A 17192-nucleotide genomic window follows, 5' to 3' on the forward strand; every position below is an offset into this window, starting at 1 on the left:
TGTCATAATAAGGCTTATAACCTACCTCAGCTATGGTTTGGCAATATGATTTTTTTCAACAGCAAGGCATGCTTTGAGAAAAATCAATCAAAAAAGAGAGTAATAATACGTGCTGCTATTAGGCTGTTGAATAAAAGATCATATTTTATACCTAGATCAAAAAATTTACATGTACGAGTATAGACAGGCATGAGGACACAATCCGTCCTGTCATTTTGACACCCTTACCTTGTGTACATCCTAGTCTAATGGGGAATTACTTTGAACTAACTAACAAAAGGGAAATATCTTAACACATACTAAATTTATATACACAACTACACATTAAAGACGAAAAGTCTAATGAACACCACTTACATCCATTTTCCGAGTTTGAGAATGAAACATTTCGGCAGTTTCTGAAGAGGTACTGCAATCTTCTGGTTGTCTGTCCGGGCGGGTACGGATGAATCTTGGAAACCTCATAGAAATACCTCGCGATGGATGAACGATTCCTATGGCAGCCTTGTGAACAGGTGATACAGTGAGGTCTGCACCTCTTATCTCCCACACCATTTCAGCTGAAAACCACATATCGGGAACTTCATCTGTTCGGTAATACAAGGGCTTCTTGATCAAGATCTTATCTCCAGAGAGAAACTCTTTCATCTGTAGTTCATTAAATGTAAAAAATAGATATTTATTCTTCAATATAATAGATTCATATATTGAAGATTATACAGCTACTTATGCCAAAAATCAAACCATAGGGAAGGATCAGAAAGACAACATAATTCATTATCATCCCAGTTCCCAAAAGAAGCACTATAGAGAGTTGATAGTCACAGTATCAGTTTTAACTGAAAGAAAATAACCAAAAAAAATTCCATGAAGTGAGACCCAAAAAACCAAAAAAAAACAATAATAAAAAAATAATAATAAAAAATAAAAAATAAAAAATAAAAGAAAATTAAACCAGCCGGCCAGCTAGTAATCACCACCATTCCACATGCAGCAATGATGACCTTAACATAAAAAGATTATGCATCCAATACCAAACTAATGGGGATGAAGATAAATGCTAATCAAGTAGGAAATGGTTCGATCCACTTATTTTAATTTCTCGAACCGAGAGATTCCTGAATCGGGAGCTGATTTCCGAGTTGACCAATGATAGGTAGGAATGGCAGAACCCAAACGAGCACTTCTACAGCAGCCAATAGCTGCTCAAAGTTCTCCCTTTAGGACCAATGTTGATCCTAGAGACACTCTTATATAATCATTATTGCTGATACATCGTCAAGTATCTAAATTAAAACGACTAAAAATTATGCATCCTATCTCCTATGTGTATCAAAAAAAAAGGTCACAATTTCATTTCTGCCCAACTCAACTTAAAATGTTCATTGGGGTATTAGTTACTACCCTATTTCACACGTAACACCAAGAGTACAATACCCTTCAAAAAAACCCAATGTTATGTGAAAGGGTGGGGGAAACAAAAGGTCTATTCTCTCATAGTTTCGCGATCTTCGACATTATGAAGCAGTCACTAACACTTGCCAATCAAAAAGGGGACATTCTGAACGATAACTTCTAAATAAATTAGTGTGCACCTTTCACTTCATAGTCTGTAAGTCTGCACCATCTTCAATTACTCCATGCATTTTAACAGTTTTCCCTCAACCCCCTCTTTCCCCAAAGGCCAAAACAGAAGGGGAAAATTTTAAAAAGTTTACTAGTAAAAACATCTTGACAAGACTTCAGCAGAACAATCCAGAACATAATACCTCTTTGTAGAAAGCATCAGTAAATCCTGACATAACACGGCATACACTTTCATATTCCTCTGTATCAGGATTGTAACAAGCCATAAGAAATGGACTATACCTGCAAAGATTGATTAAAAAAATGATAAATAAAATATATATAAATCAAATAGCCAATTCATATTGATAAAGTGATATAAGCAGCACTTGGAAGTGTATAACACTGCTATCATAAACTTAAATGCCAAGGAAAAAGTTGACAAGAAAGGGGCATCATGAGATGTTTTCGATGCAAAGTAGAATTACCATCCTGCCTTTCTCCCATTGCCATGCCAAGCACCAATGGGAACTAAATCAAGGGAATCCCCCACACCATCCATATAATCTCGCTTTACCTGAGGAAATTACTTACTGTTAAGACTTACAGGCTCAATTATCAACATCCAACAGTAATGAACAGTGAAATAACCCATAAAGCACCTTCAACCATGTATCAGCACGCTTTGAAGCAAAGTAGCCAGCATCAACATCTAGTGATTTAACCATAATTCCTTCACAAGAAGACTGGAATGCATCTTCAAGGAAAGCATTTATCTTCATCAGAGTGGCTTCACAGTCTGGACGAGCTTCATCTGCTTCCACCTGGGGAACAAGGGGCTATTTTCAAGAATGGCCATAAAAAGGTCAAACTCGATCAATAATTCAATCAACAAATGATGCACTTACAGTTAATTCCTTTGCATATTCCAGATAACCAGGCTTTTCCCCTCTAAAAAGACCGTTCATGCCTATGCATATTTCGAATTTCAGATCACTATTAAATAAGACACTGCTGCCATTGGCATAATATTTATTTTCTCATTGGCAAAGAAAATTAGTCAAAGGATAGAAAAATCTTACACTGCCGTCTTTCCCTGAGTGAGCAAGGCAACAGCCTGAAATGTATCACATAATTTATTTTCTGTCAGCACAAAAGTGCATAAATCTAATACAAAAATACTTTGGAGCCAAAATAAAATAAATTCAAGATTACCTAAAGAGAACAGACAGAATTAATCATCATTTTTTTTAAAAAAAAAAAAACTATTCAACTTAATATAGAGATCAATAACTGTTTGGACCGGGCTGCCAACACCAAGCAACCACCTTTGTTGGTGTATGCAAGGCAGAAGCACAGAATGAGGAGAGACAAGGGTCAGCAGCCAAAAGTAACAGAGGGAAATTCCATGCTACATGACAAAAGTAATTAAAAATTTAAAACTCCACTAAGAGGAAGGGAAACAAGTCCTGCAAACTGATTCTCTCTAAAGCAGCAGTAGATGACAAGCTTAATCAATGTTAGGTTAACTTTTGTAATTGGTAGCTTGAGTATAAAAGCAAGAAATAAGATGGCAGTAGGATTCATTCAGAAATTTGTGAGGAAATTGTAAGAGAGTTGTAGCCTCAAGTCACAAGAGAGATTGATAGCCTAAAGCTGTTATTGAGAGACTGTTAGTCATTAGCAATTAATTAACAAGCTTCCATCCTTTCCATAATTCGTGTTACTTTACTGCTTGAATATTGAGGCTATAACAATAAATCCCCCAACACAGAAAGAGTATTAGAAAAAAAAGGAATGAAACTGGAAAAGACCACACAAAATGTAACAGAAAACATAGGAACGAAAGGCAGAAAATGAAAATACATAAAATCTAGGAAGAAAAGTCTAGATGATTACTTCTCTCCATTGACGAACATGACATCGAACACATGGACACAGATTTCAACCTGCAATTCCGCAATTTTGGGTGAATGAAAATCATAAAATGACCAAACAGGGGAGGGATTTGGAACGACCAAAAGGGGGAGGGTGATGGAGTAGCTTTAAAATGTTTTTTGAGATCTCGGACATCATCAAAATCCCCATCAATCTGAAATTCACTAACCTAACATGAAGTATGTTAGTATGAAAACTCCCCAATAATATAAACCTTTATAAAAGACTAACAATTAAAATTCAACCAAAAAATGTCATCAATAAACATTTTTGACTAAGGATGGCACTGAGCATCTAACAAACTTTTAGTTTTCAAAAGTCAGCAGAGAGTTCAACCAAAAAACAACCATATACAAAATCATATATTCACATCATTGGAGTATCAAGGAGCAGATATATGCATCAAGATGGAAGGATCTGGTAGGTCCATATGAAATAAGACAAAGTGAAGGATGAATGGCACGATATCACTTGCACTAAGTGAAGGATGAATGTGTCAAAAAAGATCCTTAAGAAATGCATGTAAAGAACCCACCAACCTCCAAATACAATAGCTTTCAAGACATAGATGGCAAAAACATTATAATACGGAGTAAATAAATTGATGCACCTTTATTCTATCCAATGAAACCGAGGAAGCTTTACTCCCTCTCTCTCTCGCAGATAGTTCTTGAAAGGATATAAACTTGTTTCCATTCTTGCGATCAATTCCAACCACCTGGAACAAAAAAAGAATCTTCACTCAAACAGAAGACAAAGAGATGTTGACCTTGTAAGCAAGGGGCCAGGGAATACCTCCGCATCTATAATAAAAGACTCTGCAGAAGGTTTACATAAATCCTGAATAATGTGCACCAAATCTGGGAATTTTGAGGTTGTCTCATCCCCCTTTCTTGAAAAGATGCGCACAGAACCATTATCAAGTTTGTGTATTTGGGCACGTTGACCATCATACCTTTATAAATGCAGAAACATTCAGAAAGCATTCAAAATAACCTCGGGAGTTCTATTTTTCTTCTTATTGTAAACTCTCATGGCACATCACAAGAAATTACTCGAGTTCACAAAAAGTCACAGATTGAGATAGGTCAAAGAAAATCCATGGCTCACAAAGAGCCTGAGACAGCATTTCACACTTCCACCTGAAGCATTTAATATGAGTACCATATTTGTCACAAAAACCATATAAGTATAATATTATAGAGCATACAGGAGAACATTAGCATCAGAATAATCTATGAATTCAGATATGACATGGGAGACCCAAAGCAATGGCTAATGAACAAACCAAATAAAATGAACTTACTTGTACTCACACGTGAAAGCTCTATTCTGGAATAGCTTCAGTGCTTGCGCAACCCCATTAGTTATTCTGTCATAGAATGAAAGCAAAACGCCAATAAAATACAAAGATAACGCGAAGAAGCATAAAATAAAAGAAGTATTAAAGAAAGGAACTTACTTAGCAAGCATGGGCCTGATAGGAATGCCAGGTACCATAGCCAGCGCAGTAGTCGAAAACTTTATGCCTTTGCTCATAAGAGAAGGCACCAAAATATTCTTCATAAAAAAGATGCAGGTCTTATCAGAAAGTATATAACGACACCTAGATGTTTTAAACTATGACAAAAGTCAAGTAAATTATTGGATGTCACTAAGAATAGCAATAACCACATGCACACTCATCTAATGTAGCAACCCAAACTTATCATCAAAAGATTGAACATTTACCATTTATGTTCACAAATTAAGCAAATTGTACATTAGGAGAAAAAAAAAAGGAAAAAAATAATATAATAAAGGAAAAAAAGATATGAGAAAACAGAGCATGAGCCTTCTGCACAACTTACCAAGTCTGGAAGAATATTATAAGCTTCAACAACAGCAGCAGAAAGGCCCTGCAAGCAATTACAAATCTCTGAAATAAGAATGAAAACATCTTACCTGAATTGACAATTTCACTTCTAATATCAAGTCAACACAGATGAGAAAAAAAAAAAGGGGTGAGATCATTCCCATTGTTTACTACTGACGTTTATTGTGCCATGTCCCAATAACTCATACAACTAACTTCTAATATCAATAGTCAATACTGAGATAGGTGTCTGACCTGAAGCAATTCTTTTTGATTTTTTCCTGCCACATCATAACAGTTCAAAGCAACTGCTTGAGCCAATGCAGGAAGAACTGTTCTCATCATGGCTCCAATTCTTAAGTTCCTAATCTGAAAGCAGAATATTTTCAACCTATTTAACAAAACTATTTCATCTGCTGCAAAATATATATTGACCTAGGAGTATGCTGGCTTAATTGATGTTTAAACAATAAGCTATGTTATCATAATCATATACTACTATTCTATTCAATTGTAGATATAGCATAACTATGCAGTCATGAGAATCTTCTCAACCAATATGGAGAACATGACCCAATGAAAACATGTTTGTTTAACATATCTTTAAGATGATTCAGATTTGTTTATAAATTAACAGCATTTGACTTTACCCAGTCCCATCCTCTTACACCACCCTTTTAGATTACCAAAAAAGCCAGCAATCTAATGTTGCATTAGAAACAAGTGCAATTGCATAAGTAAGATGCCCAAAAGGGAAGCTGGCAAGAGATGAGAAAGTCCAAGACAAATAATCACCAACACCAAGCTGATCAGGAGTTAAAAATGATCAAGTGGTCAAGCCTGCTATCAAATCTCAAAAAAGAATACAGAAAGACTAGAAGCAGTCAGCTTCTCCATATAAGGGTATGAAAAGAGAGTTTCTTTCATAACTCACCAAGGTTCTGACAAGAAACTTCATTTCCTTCTCTCTGCAAGATCGCATCATACCTACAATAAGGCCTTTTCTCCTACCCATGCTTCCACTGCCTGTCTGTATGCTGACCATATATAGGCACATAGCTAACATCATACCTTGAGCTAAAGATGTAATTATGTAAATGAACCAGATATCAATCTTACCTAATTTTCCGAAGTACGGAATATACTTCTCGTATCAAAAGGGGTGAAGGAGGAAGAAGTAGTGATTGTGATTGCCGACACTCCTGTGCAACATCACCTATTAAAATATAATATTAATATACCATGCACATAATTATTGTGCACAAAGATTAATCATAATAATACAGATTATTGAGTAGCACATACCAAGATCACCAAGATTGTTGTACCTTTCTCTAATCTTAGCTCTATTGGTTCCACATGCCTCTTCAAGAGCAGATGCAACCAAACTCCCGCCAATGTTTAATTCCTACATTTACATTAAAGAAACAAAATATGAGGCATTTAAATCATAACAGCTTGTTTCCTATTGCCCAAATCCAAAAGACCAACACCATCCAAATCACATGGCAGTTGTTTCAGACATGAAATTAAAGCATTACAATCAGCAAACTACATAGTTATCAACTTATCATAAACATATTTTCCAATTAAAGCCAATAGATGGCAGCTTTTAAAAGATTGGAAAGCCTTACGTTCTCAAGCATAATATTAATATATGTTTTGCAGAAATCTTCAAATACTCAGAACTACTCATCAAACAATTGACGAAAAATGTCCAGAGCAGTTTATTTTGTTTTATAGAGACCTTCAAGTCTTCAACTACTACCAGTTTAAATCACTTAGTTTCCATTTTCGCTTCTCACTTTAGTCATTCCCAGATTCTCCCTTCTTTTATAAGTAAAAGACATTATTCTGTTTCAAAAAAATTATTTCATAAACATTCTCTCTTTATTATTTAGAGGAACTCTTGCAAACAATCATAATTAATCTACTATGTATTATTAAGCCCTCTCTAAAAACTGTATTTTTTTTTTAGGGGTAAGAAACTAAGAACATATATTAAGTAATACTAATTTATGATAAGCAAATTGTTACTAGAAAGAAATTGGGAATTCACCCTGTGTGTAGTATTACAAAGAAAAGAATATCTACAAATATAGAGCAATTTATATAAAGCAAGTAGTTCACTAACCATATTCTCATGGTCAGCCGCAATCTTATTTGTGCAGAGATAAATTGCAGGTAGGACATCTTCTGGAGACAAAGCCAGCAAACTGTGCAAATAAATGAAAACTCTGAAACTTGCAAACTATCTGTTTTAAAAGACAAGATACCCGATGGAACAAAAAGAACTAAATATAACTGATACACAACATAGCACAAAACCTTCTAAACATATTGGAAAGCATAGAGGTAGCTTTAATTTTTCCCTTTTCACCTTCAACAATATCAAAAGTCCGTGCCAAGTGTAAATATGGAGCAGGCTGACCTTGCTTCCAGCAAGCTACATGAAGTGCTTGTGAAATTAGCACACTTCCCAGGAAAAGAAACAGAAGCAAACCAAAGAGTGCAAGATTTAAAAAATATACGTGAAATTAAGGCCAACCATGTTCCATTGGAGAATACTTCTCTGGTGGCAGTGATACATAGTTAACAGCAATATTGTCAACCAATGAATCTTGTGCTGACTGATAAATCTTGTTGCCAGTTTCAGACCTTTCCTTCCCTTGGCAAGAGGGGCTCTCATCCGGAACTTCACAGGGTAGCAATTTGCTTATAACATCTATACTTTTCAGATTACCACCAAGGTGAGCTTCAGAATTATTGTAATACATGTCTAGTGCCAAGGTAACATTCCCTTCAGCCTTTTGTAACAGTTCGGCAGCATAACTCTTCATTGATTCACTACCATCAATGATCTGAATAAATTGTGCCAGCTCTTCCTTATAACATATAGCTGAATGTTCAGAAGATAAGTCCGTGTCTTCAGTACTTGTCCCAGACAAAGGACCAGCGGTGCTTCCCTGACAAACACTTCTATTTTTACTAAAAAACTTGGTTATTGTAGACTGTTTAATGCCACCAGATTCAAGATTTGAGTTGGTTTTCCCTTTCTTACTCTTCTTATTTTCAGAATTTTTCTTTCTTTTTCCAGGAGAAACACTGCTTGCAACTGACTGCTTCAATGGAAGAAACTTGGCCTTTTGATTAGGTGACTTCACCAGTGTCTGTAAACTGTTATCAACAGAACAAGGATTAGGGAATGTTGTGGGAAGATTTTCTAAGTTTGACAATAATGAAGGGAAAGGTTTTCCAATCTGCTCATGAAAATCTGTTTCATGTTCATAGAAATGAGAAACTGCATCAACAATATTTCTTCCATATGTTTTGACAAGTTCTCGCATCTGATCTACAGAAACCCAAGTAGGCAAACAATCCCGAAGCTCTTGCATGATCTCCTCCTTTTCCTTATCACTCAATGAGGCTACAATATGTGAGCCAGGATCGTCCACAGGAACTACGGAACACGTGGAACCAGAGTCAGTTTTATGTTCGTTATTCAATGTAGACACGTCAAACTCCTCTTTGATATGTTCTACACCTTTGTCCAACTCGGTCAATGGATCATCTACCTTGACCTTCGCTTTTCCCTGATAAAAACCCATCAAAAACTCTTGTTTATTAGCCATCTCATCCACCAATCCTGCAAAATGCTTTTGCATTTTAATAGCATGTTTACTGTCCACATTCTCAACATCAGAGCCAACAGTAGGAAGTACACGCTTTGGCTTCAAAAACCTCACATATTCTCTAAGCTCATTGTAGTTCGAATGCTCACTGTAAGGCACCAGATGAATCTCAAAAGAATCTTTCGTCCTAACTGCAAACTTATTTCTCTTCACTTCATAAGTCCACCCAGTAGGAACAAATCCCACAACTTTCTTATACTCCTTCTCAACCATAATTTCATTCATCTTCACAAAATTAGGCCGAAAATACGGCCAAGTCTCACCCAACACATTCCACCCAACAACATGAACATCACTAGCCGACTCATCCTCCGTAAACACCCCATCATCCTCATAACCTAAAGTGCGCAAAATCCCCATTTTCCTACTATCTACATGTATCTTACAACCACATCTACGCGAAATTTCCAACAAAATCCTCTCCTTTCCAATAACATAAGTGGCAACAAGAAACAATACATTCTTCCCATCATCCCTATTCTCACTCCTAATCCTATCTATCACACTAACTACATAATCAATCGATTCCTCTTGCAAAGGAAACACAAATTTAGGGTCACAATACGTCGTATCAAGAAAAACAGCATCACAACCAACAAATTCACTTAATTTAGGCATCAATTTCATATCATCACAAAACCTAAAATCCCCAGTATGAACAAAACGCTCAAATTTGCCACCATTAACAGGAACCTTAAACAAAAATTGAACAGCACCAGGACAATGATTAGCATCAATTAGGGTTACCTCACAATCATCGATAACCACAGTATCGTCGATTGGTAAACCAACAACCAACGATGCCGAAACACCGAGAACTTTAACAACGAGACGAGCGGTGGTTTCCGAGCAAAAGACGATGCCGCGAGACCAAGATGAAGTGAGTCCGGTGTAGTGATCGGAGTGGAAGTGTGAGAGGAAGTAGGAGAGAGAAAATTCGCCGGAGTTTCGGAAGCCATCGACGATGAAGCGGGTTTTGGGGATGAGTTTTGAGGGTGGGAAATTGGCGGGAAATGGTGGAAGAGATGATGGAAGAGGGGTTTGCGATTGAAGGAAGAGTTCCGAGGAATTTAGGGTTAGGGTTTTGGAGGTTGACATGGTGGTTTTAATGGCGGATATAATGGCGGATATAATGGCGGTTTTAACTTTTAATGGCGGTTTTAATGGTGGTTTTCTCGGAGCATTTTTTGGAAGGGGAGGTGTTGGCAGAAATGGTTGGGGAAAAAAAATGGAAAATTAAGGATTTGTGCGCCAAAAGAAGTTACTGTATGTTTTTTTTTTTGCCCAACAAATTGTTACGATGAAGATATAAAATGCCCATATTTTCAGGCCCAAATAGCCCATTGGGCCAGATTATTTGCAGCATTATGTCTTTGATCCTACTACTTAAGACTTCTAAGCCAGATTATTTGCAGCAATATCTCTTTGATCCTACTACTTAAGACTTCTAAGATTCAAACATATATAAGGATGTGGAGTTGGCTTGATGGTAGCACTCCCATCTCGTAACCTCGAGGTTACGGGATCGATCCTTGCCTCCAGCATATGCTGGAATTTCCCCCGCCCCCCGTTGTACCCGCCCTTGTGGCTCATATGAATCAAAAAAAAAAAAGATTCAAACATATATAGTCACAATTCACAACACTTATATCACAACACAAGTTCACAAGGATTGATATTGAGTTATACGAAGTACTTAAGTACGGTTGATATTGAGTTATCCTCCCTCCATCCTCTTATTTTATCCTATAGGTGCATGTTTACTTTGACCGTGTTTAATTTGGTGAAAAACTGAAAGATAAAAATTGAAGTTGATTGTGTTATTTTTATTCCATGACAAAACCAATTATCACCTGGCCTAAAACTATGTGTCATGTTAAGTGTCAAATATAATTAATATAAAATGGAGGCAATATCTCATGTAAAGCTAGGTTTGACTTTAGGTATAGGTCATGAGTACTACTATAGTTCCAAAAAAATGAAAAAAAAAAATAAAAACATACAATGAATGATTTAGAATTAAAGTACCTACATATTACAAATATGAAGGACCGCTTAGTTGAGAAAAATGTTTTATTAATGTTTGAACATACTTGTTCAAACATGGTATGAAATACAATATGATTATCCTACCTTATTTTTTTGACGAGGTGATTAATATATGATGTTGGGCACCTAAATTACAATCATATAAAAAAAAAAACACTACGCAGAGGGCAGATCACTAGCATTTTCTTCCATACAAAATAAAAGTAGTTACATTTTTATTAAGTTGATAACGTATACATTAAATATAGATTAAACGTATGAAAAATATAAAATAATGATACTAATAATTCATGAAATTTATGATTACTAACATTACTTGTACTTGAACTGTGGAATGATACTATCTTGTGACGCGACAACCGGAAACATATCTATATTATCAAAGAAAATTATAATATAAAGTTTTTATGTATATTGATCTTATATGAATATGTAAGGTCATATTAGTAGAGTGTATAATTCCAAAGAAGCTCAACCGAAGCTGCGATATCGACTTCTCACCGGCTTAATCTATCGATCATGTGCTGTGTGACATCCTACCTCCTTTCCGAATGTACGAATAATTCTCTCTTCTCATCATACATTCTCTATTTTACATACTGACATACTATATAATTGTTATTAATAATGTTAGTACAATTATGTTTGGTGATCAATATTATTCATTTTATAAGATATATTAGATTTATCTATTTAATGACTACACATTATGACTACGTAATCTTTGGTACATTATTATCATGACTAATAAATATCCAAGAAGCAGGGATCATGTAATAATAATTCACTAAGCTAGTTGCTTTTTTTTTTTTTTTTTATAATTAAATTATTGATAATAATTATTTTATATTTTTATCAATATATATGTATATATCATAGAGTACATAATTTGTTCAATTTTTTTAATTGTTAGATCATTATTTGACTATATTGTCTATACAACATTATAAGAATAATCAACTGTATAAAAATTTTGATTGGAAGCTTAATTAGAGCATGTATCCTCGATCTAAAAGAGTTATCTACTCATCTTAGAGTGAGATATACTCCATATGTACAACTAGTGTGAAGAGATTATTTGATCCACGTAGAAAAGAAGAGGAATGATGAATTGATGACAAGTTATATTGATAGGGTGCTTTTACAAACCCAATTTACGATAAAACCCTTGTTATGATTATATGTAGTCAAACTCTTCATTAGTACCGTATTTGGTAACATTTAGCAAGCTAAGCAAATTAGTTAAGATAAGATTTATTAGGTAGCTAAATGTTTGTTAACTCGTAGGATAGTGTATGTGCTCATTTTGGTTAAATTTGTTGTTGAGGCTCGTATTCAAGATTCAAGTTTGAAATCACAAATAGTGTTTCTATTTTTTTAAAAACTATTTTTTTTTTTTATTATTATTATTTATCAATGGCTTCTTCAAATGATACTCCTTTAATCCGTACTATATAATCTCGTATTCTTGTTAGTTTCCTATCTTGCAAGTTGCTTAGCTTCATTCCGTAGTTACATTAACATGAAACCTTTAATTTGGAGACAGGAAACATCATCGATCAATATATTCTTTGATGGAATGAAGTATGGAACATCAGTACGTTTTCCTTAAACAAACACATAGACATATAGTACTTATATAAATGAAATAATGAATAATATTGACGAATAGTGATTTGGAAAGTGGAATAATTTGGTAAGAATCCAATATCCAAGCCATGTGAGTTAGACTGAGATGTAATAACCGTGTTAAATCTTTACGCATATTTTGTCTAACTTTGACAGCCATCTTTATTTTTTAATCTAACAAGCAAAGATACGGAGTAAATAAAAAAAAAATATCATAATCATAAAACAAGGAATCAAATCAGAAAGATACATTGTATTTAATTTAACAGTTCATGTTTGAAAATGACAAATAAAATCATTGTTTTAAGTGGACAACACAACATAACACATTTTACTTTGCCAGCTTAAAGGAAAGTTAGCCCACTATAACCAATCAAGAAGCTAACTAACTAAGCTTTACTTGCCTCCCCAAAAATGAAAAAAAGGGTTTACTTTTATACGTGTGGTACTCTTCAAATTGAAAAGTTACTGCATACTTGTATATTGTAATGCTTGCTTAGGTATTAATTAAACTACTTATAACGAGCACCAAGTAATAAGTGTAAGTCAATCAGATCATGTCATATAACTAATTATTTGAATAATTAAGTTTATGACTTTATGAGTTGTATTTAAGTTTTGAGATTAAATTTCATCATCTAAATACACATTTTATTCTTTAGAAACGAACGTTTTATCTCATGAACACTTGGTATATACCTTCGCAAAAAGGGAGACTGGCCTGGTGATCAAGTCCATTTCCATTGGCTCAATGATCTATAGGCCGGTGTTGTAACTTGTAAATGTTGGACAATTAGTCCGCGTTGATATATTTTGCTTGTATTAGTTTTACACGCCATTTTATAGTTAGAGGTCAATTTTAAAAATTTCTCATCAATAAATTATAATTATACTTGATAATAGATTTATTTATTATTGAAAACTACCAAAATAATTATATACTCCCTTTGTTTTTTATATGTGGCAGTTTGACCGGTACATTTGCCGAGACGCTACTTTGACCATAAATATCTTTAATTGTGTATCAGTAAAAATTGTAACAAAATTATACTCGTATTATGAAATTCACTAATCAAAACTATTTTTAATTAAATGTTTTATGATATGATTTTATTTAATTAACTTACACTATAAAAGTGACCTATGGTTTTTTTTTTCTTCTTGAAACAGTTCAATTAGAAACGTGGCATATTATATATAATAGTGTTTGACCCGGTCTAAACCCTAACCGCAACTTCTAATGCCACCACCTAACAAGGTCATGAAAGGTTTAATATTATGGAGTAGTATGTGAAATTAACAGTTTATACTATGCTCATCTTCATTTAGTTTAATCAACAAGAGAGAGAAATAATTATACATAGATAATGATACAATTAGTCCTTAAGCTCATGCATTGTATCATAGCTAATGGTAGGACCATTAATCACAAAATGGACCCCATGCGAGCTCAACCCCATCGCATTATAACCATAACAATAATTATGATCAATAATTTGATTAACTCAAAAACAATGTACATAAATACAAATATTGACGGATCACAACTATATAACGCGGCAATACCTTTAAAAAATACCAAAAACAAACAAAACCTTAAATTTTATTTTCCCTTTTTAAAATGGAAAATAAGATAGAATTTCCACTTGTCAAAGTTTCATAACTTAAACAACTGGCAAATGAATCTTCCACTTACCTCTTTTTTAACCGTAGTTGACTTCCACCAACCTTCCCTATATATAACAAACCCTATCTTCCCTCTCCCTTCAAATTCATATCCACCAAAACCCATTTTTTTCTCAAAAACTTATTTGAGTTATCAACTTATTATTATCATTTTCGTCTCGAGTTAAGAGGTTGAGCGTTCGATTCTTATCTAAGTTTAAATTAAAACATTCCGACCACACGAAAGTAAAAAAAATATGGGCAACTACGCATCTTGTGCGCTATCTTCAATGGGCAAACATAAATCAGCTAAGGTTGTATTTCCAACCGGAGAAATCAAGCAATTTCAACAACCTACGAAAGCCGCGGAACTTATGCTTGAAATGCCCGGGTTTTTCCTTGTAAATTCAAAGGCTCTACAAATTGGAAAGAGATTTTCAGCTCTTAATGCGGATGAAGATCTTGAGATTGGGCAGGTTTACATCATGTTTGGTATGAAAAGGGTGAATTCCTTTATTACTGCTTCCGATATGGGAGCTGTTTTCCTTGCTGCCAAACGCGGCTCTAATGGAAAGGTGAGGGTTGTTCCTTCATACTCTGTTGAGAGCGAGTCACCACTGGCACATGAGGAGGACGCGCTTGAGATGAAGGTTGTAGTTGAGGAGTTGTTGTCGGAGTTTAAGCATAGGAGGTCTGTTTCCCGGTCTAAAAAGCCGGTGTTGGAAACTATTGTCGAAGAACCTGTTAGCATTTTTTCAAGAAGGTGAACCAGCAAACAAGTTTTTATCCTTATGTATTAAGGTAGGAAAAAAGAAAAAACAAAAAAAAAAAAAAAAAAAAAAACAAAAAAACAAAAAAAAGAGAAAAATGGGCTTTTTGGAGTGGATTTGGAGGCTCTCTTGCTAGTTTTAGATGGAGGGAGAGAGACTAAATTCATATCTGTTGGGAGTTAAAAAAAACATAAAAAAAAAAAAAAGGAAAAACTCGTGGTTTATTACTCGTTCTATCCGAAGTTTAAGATAATTATTAATTTCGGATGAAGGGGTAGATTTTTAAGGGTGAGAAGAGATGTGCGTATTGAAAATATGTATTCTTTTGATTTGAATTGTATTTACTGTGTTAAGGGTTTTTTTTGTGACTTGAGAGGTGATTAATCACCTAATCAAGTTATTGTTGTAACCCTTAATTTGCATGGAAATATATATTCTTATTATGTAAATTGTCAAGACAAAAGTTACTGTTATATATATTGATTGTATAAATTTGTCTTATTTTAACCCCCTCCCCTCAATTATCTATCGTCTTTACAACTAATATTCCGTAATAGATTGTGTTAGTATTAGTAGTGCCAACGCAATTAGGCAACATAACAGAAGGGACATATTTTTGGATGGCATATGGAAATGTTTGAAGATAGGAAGCTACATCAAATAATTATTCCATAAAAAATAATTTAATATGATCAACTTGATTAAATGATTAAAATACCCTTTAAGAATTAAGATATTAATAATAATAATCTAATATATATATATATATATAAAGGGGAGTTTTTTCCGAGTTTTTAGAGAGCCACGTAGGATCTAATTTTATTTTCTTAAAGTTCTTCCAACTTTTAATCAATTTGTTTCATTGAGTTAAATTGAAAAAATCTTGATGAGTTGGATTACACTTTGTAATTTATAAAGTTAAACTCAAACAACATGTGACGGCGTACTGATAACTACAATAAGTTATGGCCTTATGAATGACAATGTTGTTAGTCTTTTCTTTGATGATGAAATCTCCTATCACTAATTCACTATTATCAGCCTACCATACCTTGCTTGTATGTGTATCCAAGCTAGAGGCAATGTGTGGCGATGGACGTATACACTGTGTGCAAAGTTATAGACCATAAGTTGAAAATCATAATATTATAGCGAATCCCTTCATATACATTAATATACATATTTTGTATACATTAATGATAGCTATATTTTTTCAAAGTAATAATGTACGCATAGTAGAGCATCATAGCATGTACTCCCTAATAAAAACTGAAAATTGTTGATATTATCTCACTTTTAGTTATGGTAAATTGATAATATATTACCCGTCAAAAAAAAAAAAAAAAAAAAAATTGATGATATATTATCATCATCTCATCATAAATGATCAAGAATTATCATAAAATCCTTTTAATCAATATATGCAATGATTTTCTATCATTTGAAAATGTATTATTATCCTATCCCTTAAAACAGAAAAAGTCCACACGCAAAAATAATGCTAGGGTCACAAGGCTCACAACTCACAAGACAAAGGAATGAAGGATGAAAAACATGGCATTGCCACTTATCTAGCAGTCATATGGGGTTTGTATTTGAGTTTTGTCGACGTAAATTATGACCAATTTAACAAACAATAATTAATGCCCATTTTCTACGCATAATTATTTATTAATTATTATTCAAATGTTATAATTAATAATTATAAGTAGAATGATATGTATGGTAGGAAGTTTGTTGGTGATGTGAATTCGGTTGAATTTAGTTATAAAAGTAGGCCAAAGTGGAATTTACCCTTTCTTTATGCATGTATTGTTTGACAATTAACACGCATTAAGTAGCTTCAAAGCATTATATGGCTGCTCCAAGCTTCCAACAGATCTTCTTATCAAACTTTTGACCCCCACATTAATTAAGGAAGCCTTATTAGCTTGAATTATTTTATCGCTTTCATATTATCTGATTACTTAACTATTTTACAGTAGTGTAGTCATGAAATTCAAATACAATATGTACATTAATTGAAAT

General features: G+C 34.0%; 2 protein-coding genes across 3 annotated transcripts; one reads left to right on the top strand and one right to left on the bottom strand.

Moving 5' to 3' along the window:
• Positions 1-124: 124 nt before the first annotated feature.
• LOC145595301 (DNA ligase 6-like) lies at positions 125-10252 on the bottom strand. Of its 2 annotated transcripts, XM_081651690.1 has the most exons (19): positions 7908-10252; positions 7688-7805; positions 7494-7575; positions 6665-6767; positions 6479-6575; positions 6294-6396; positions 5615-5728; positions 5355-5402; positions 4967-5064; positions 4811-4876; positions 4300-4459; positions 4115-4222; positions 3466-3515; positions 2649-2683; positions 2475-2536; positions 2229-2390; positions 2055-2143; positions 1770-1869; positions 125-648 (listed from the first exon to the last, which is right to left on the bottom strand). In XM_081651690.1, the coding sequence occupies exons 1-19, from the start codon at positions 10147-10149 to the stop codon at positions 340-342; spliced, it is 4146 nt and encodes a 1381-aa protein (XP_081507816.1). In that variant the 5' UTR covers positions 10150-10252; the 3' UTR covers positions 125-339. The 2 variants fall into 2 exon arrangements, with proteins under 2 accessions (XP_081507816.1, XP_081507817.1); XM_081651691.1 differs by lacking the exons at positions 125-648; positions 1770-1869; positions 2055-2143; positions 3466-3515 and having other exon boundaries at positions 2262-2390.
• A 4105-nt stretch (positions 10253-14357) lies between these two features.
• On the top strand, positions 14358-15671 carry LOC145594765 (uncharacterized). Its single transcript, XM_081651100.1, has one exon. It carries the CDS (start codon positions 14652-14654, stop codon positions 15159-15161), a length of 510 nt encoding a protein of 169 aa, XP_081507226.1. The 5' UTR covers positions 14358-14651; the 3' UTR covers positions 15162-15671.
• The last annotated feature ends 1521 nt before the right edge of the window (positions 15672-17192 follow it).

This window comes from Chenopodium album, chromosome 19 (genome assembly GCF_948465745.1).
Source record: "Chenopodium album chromosome 19, dcCheAlbu1.1, whole genome shotgun sequence".
Lineage (NCBI taxonomy): Eukaryota > Viridiplantae > Streptophyta > Magnoliopsida > Caryophyllales > Amaranthaceae > Chenopodium > Chenopodium album.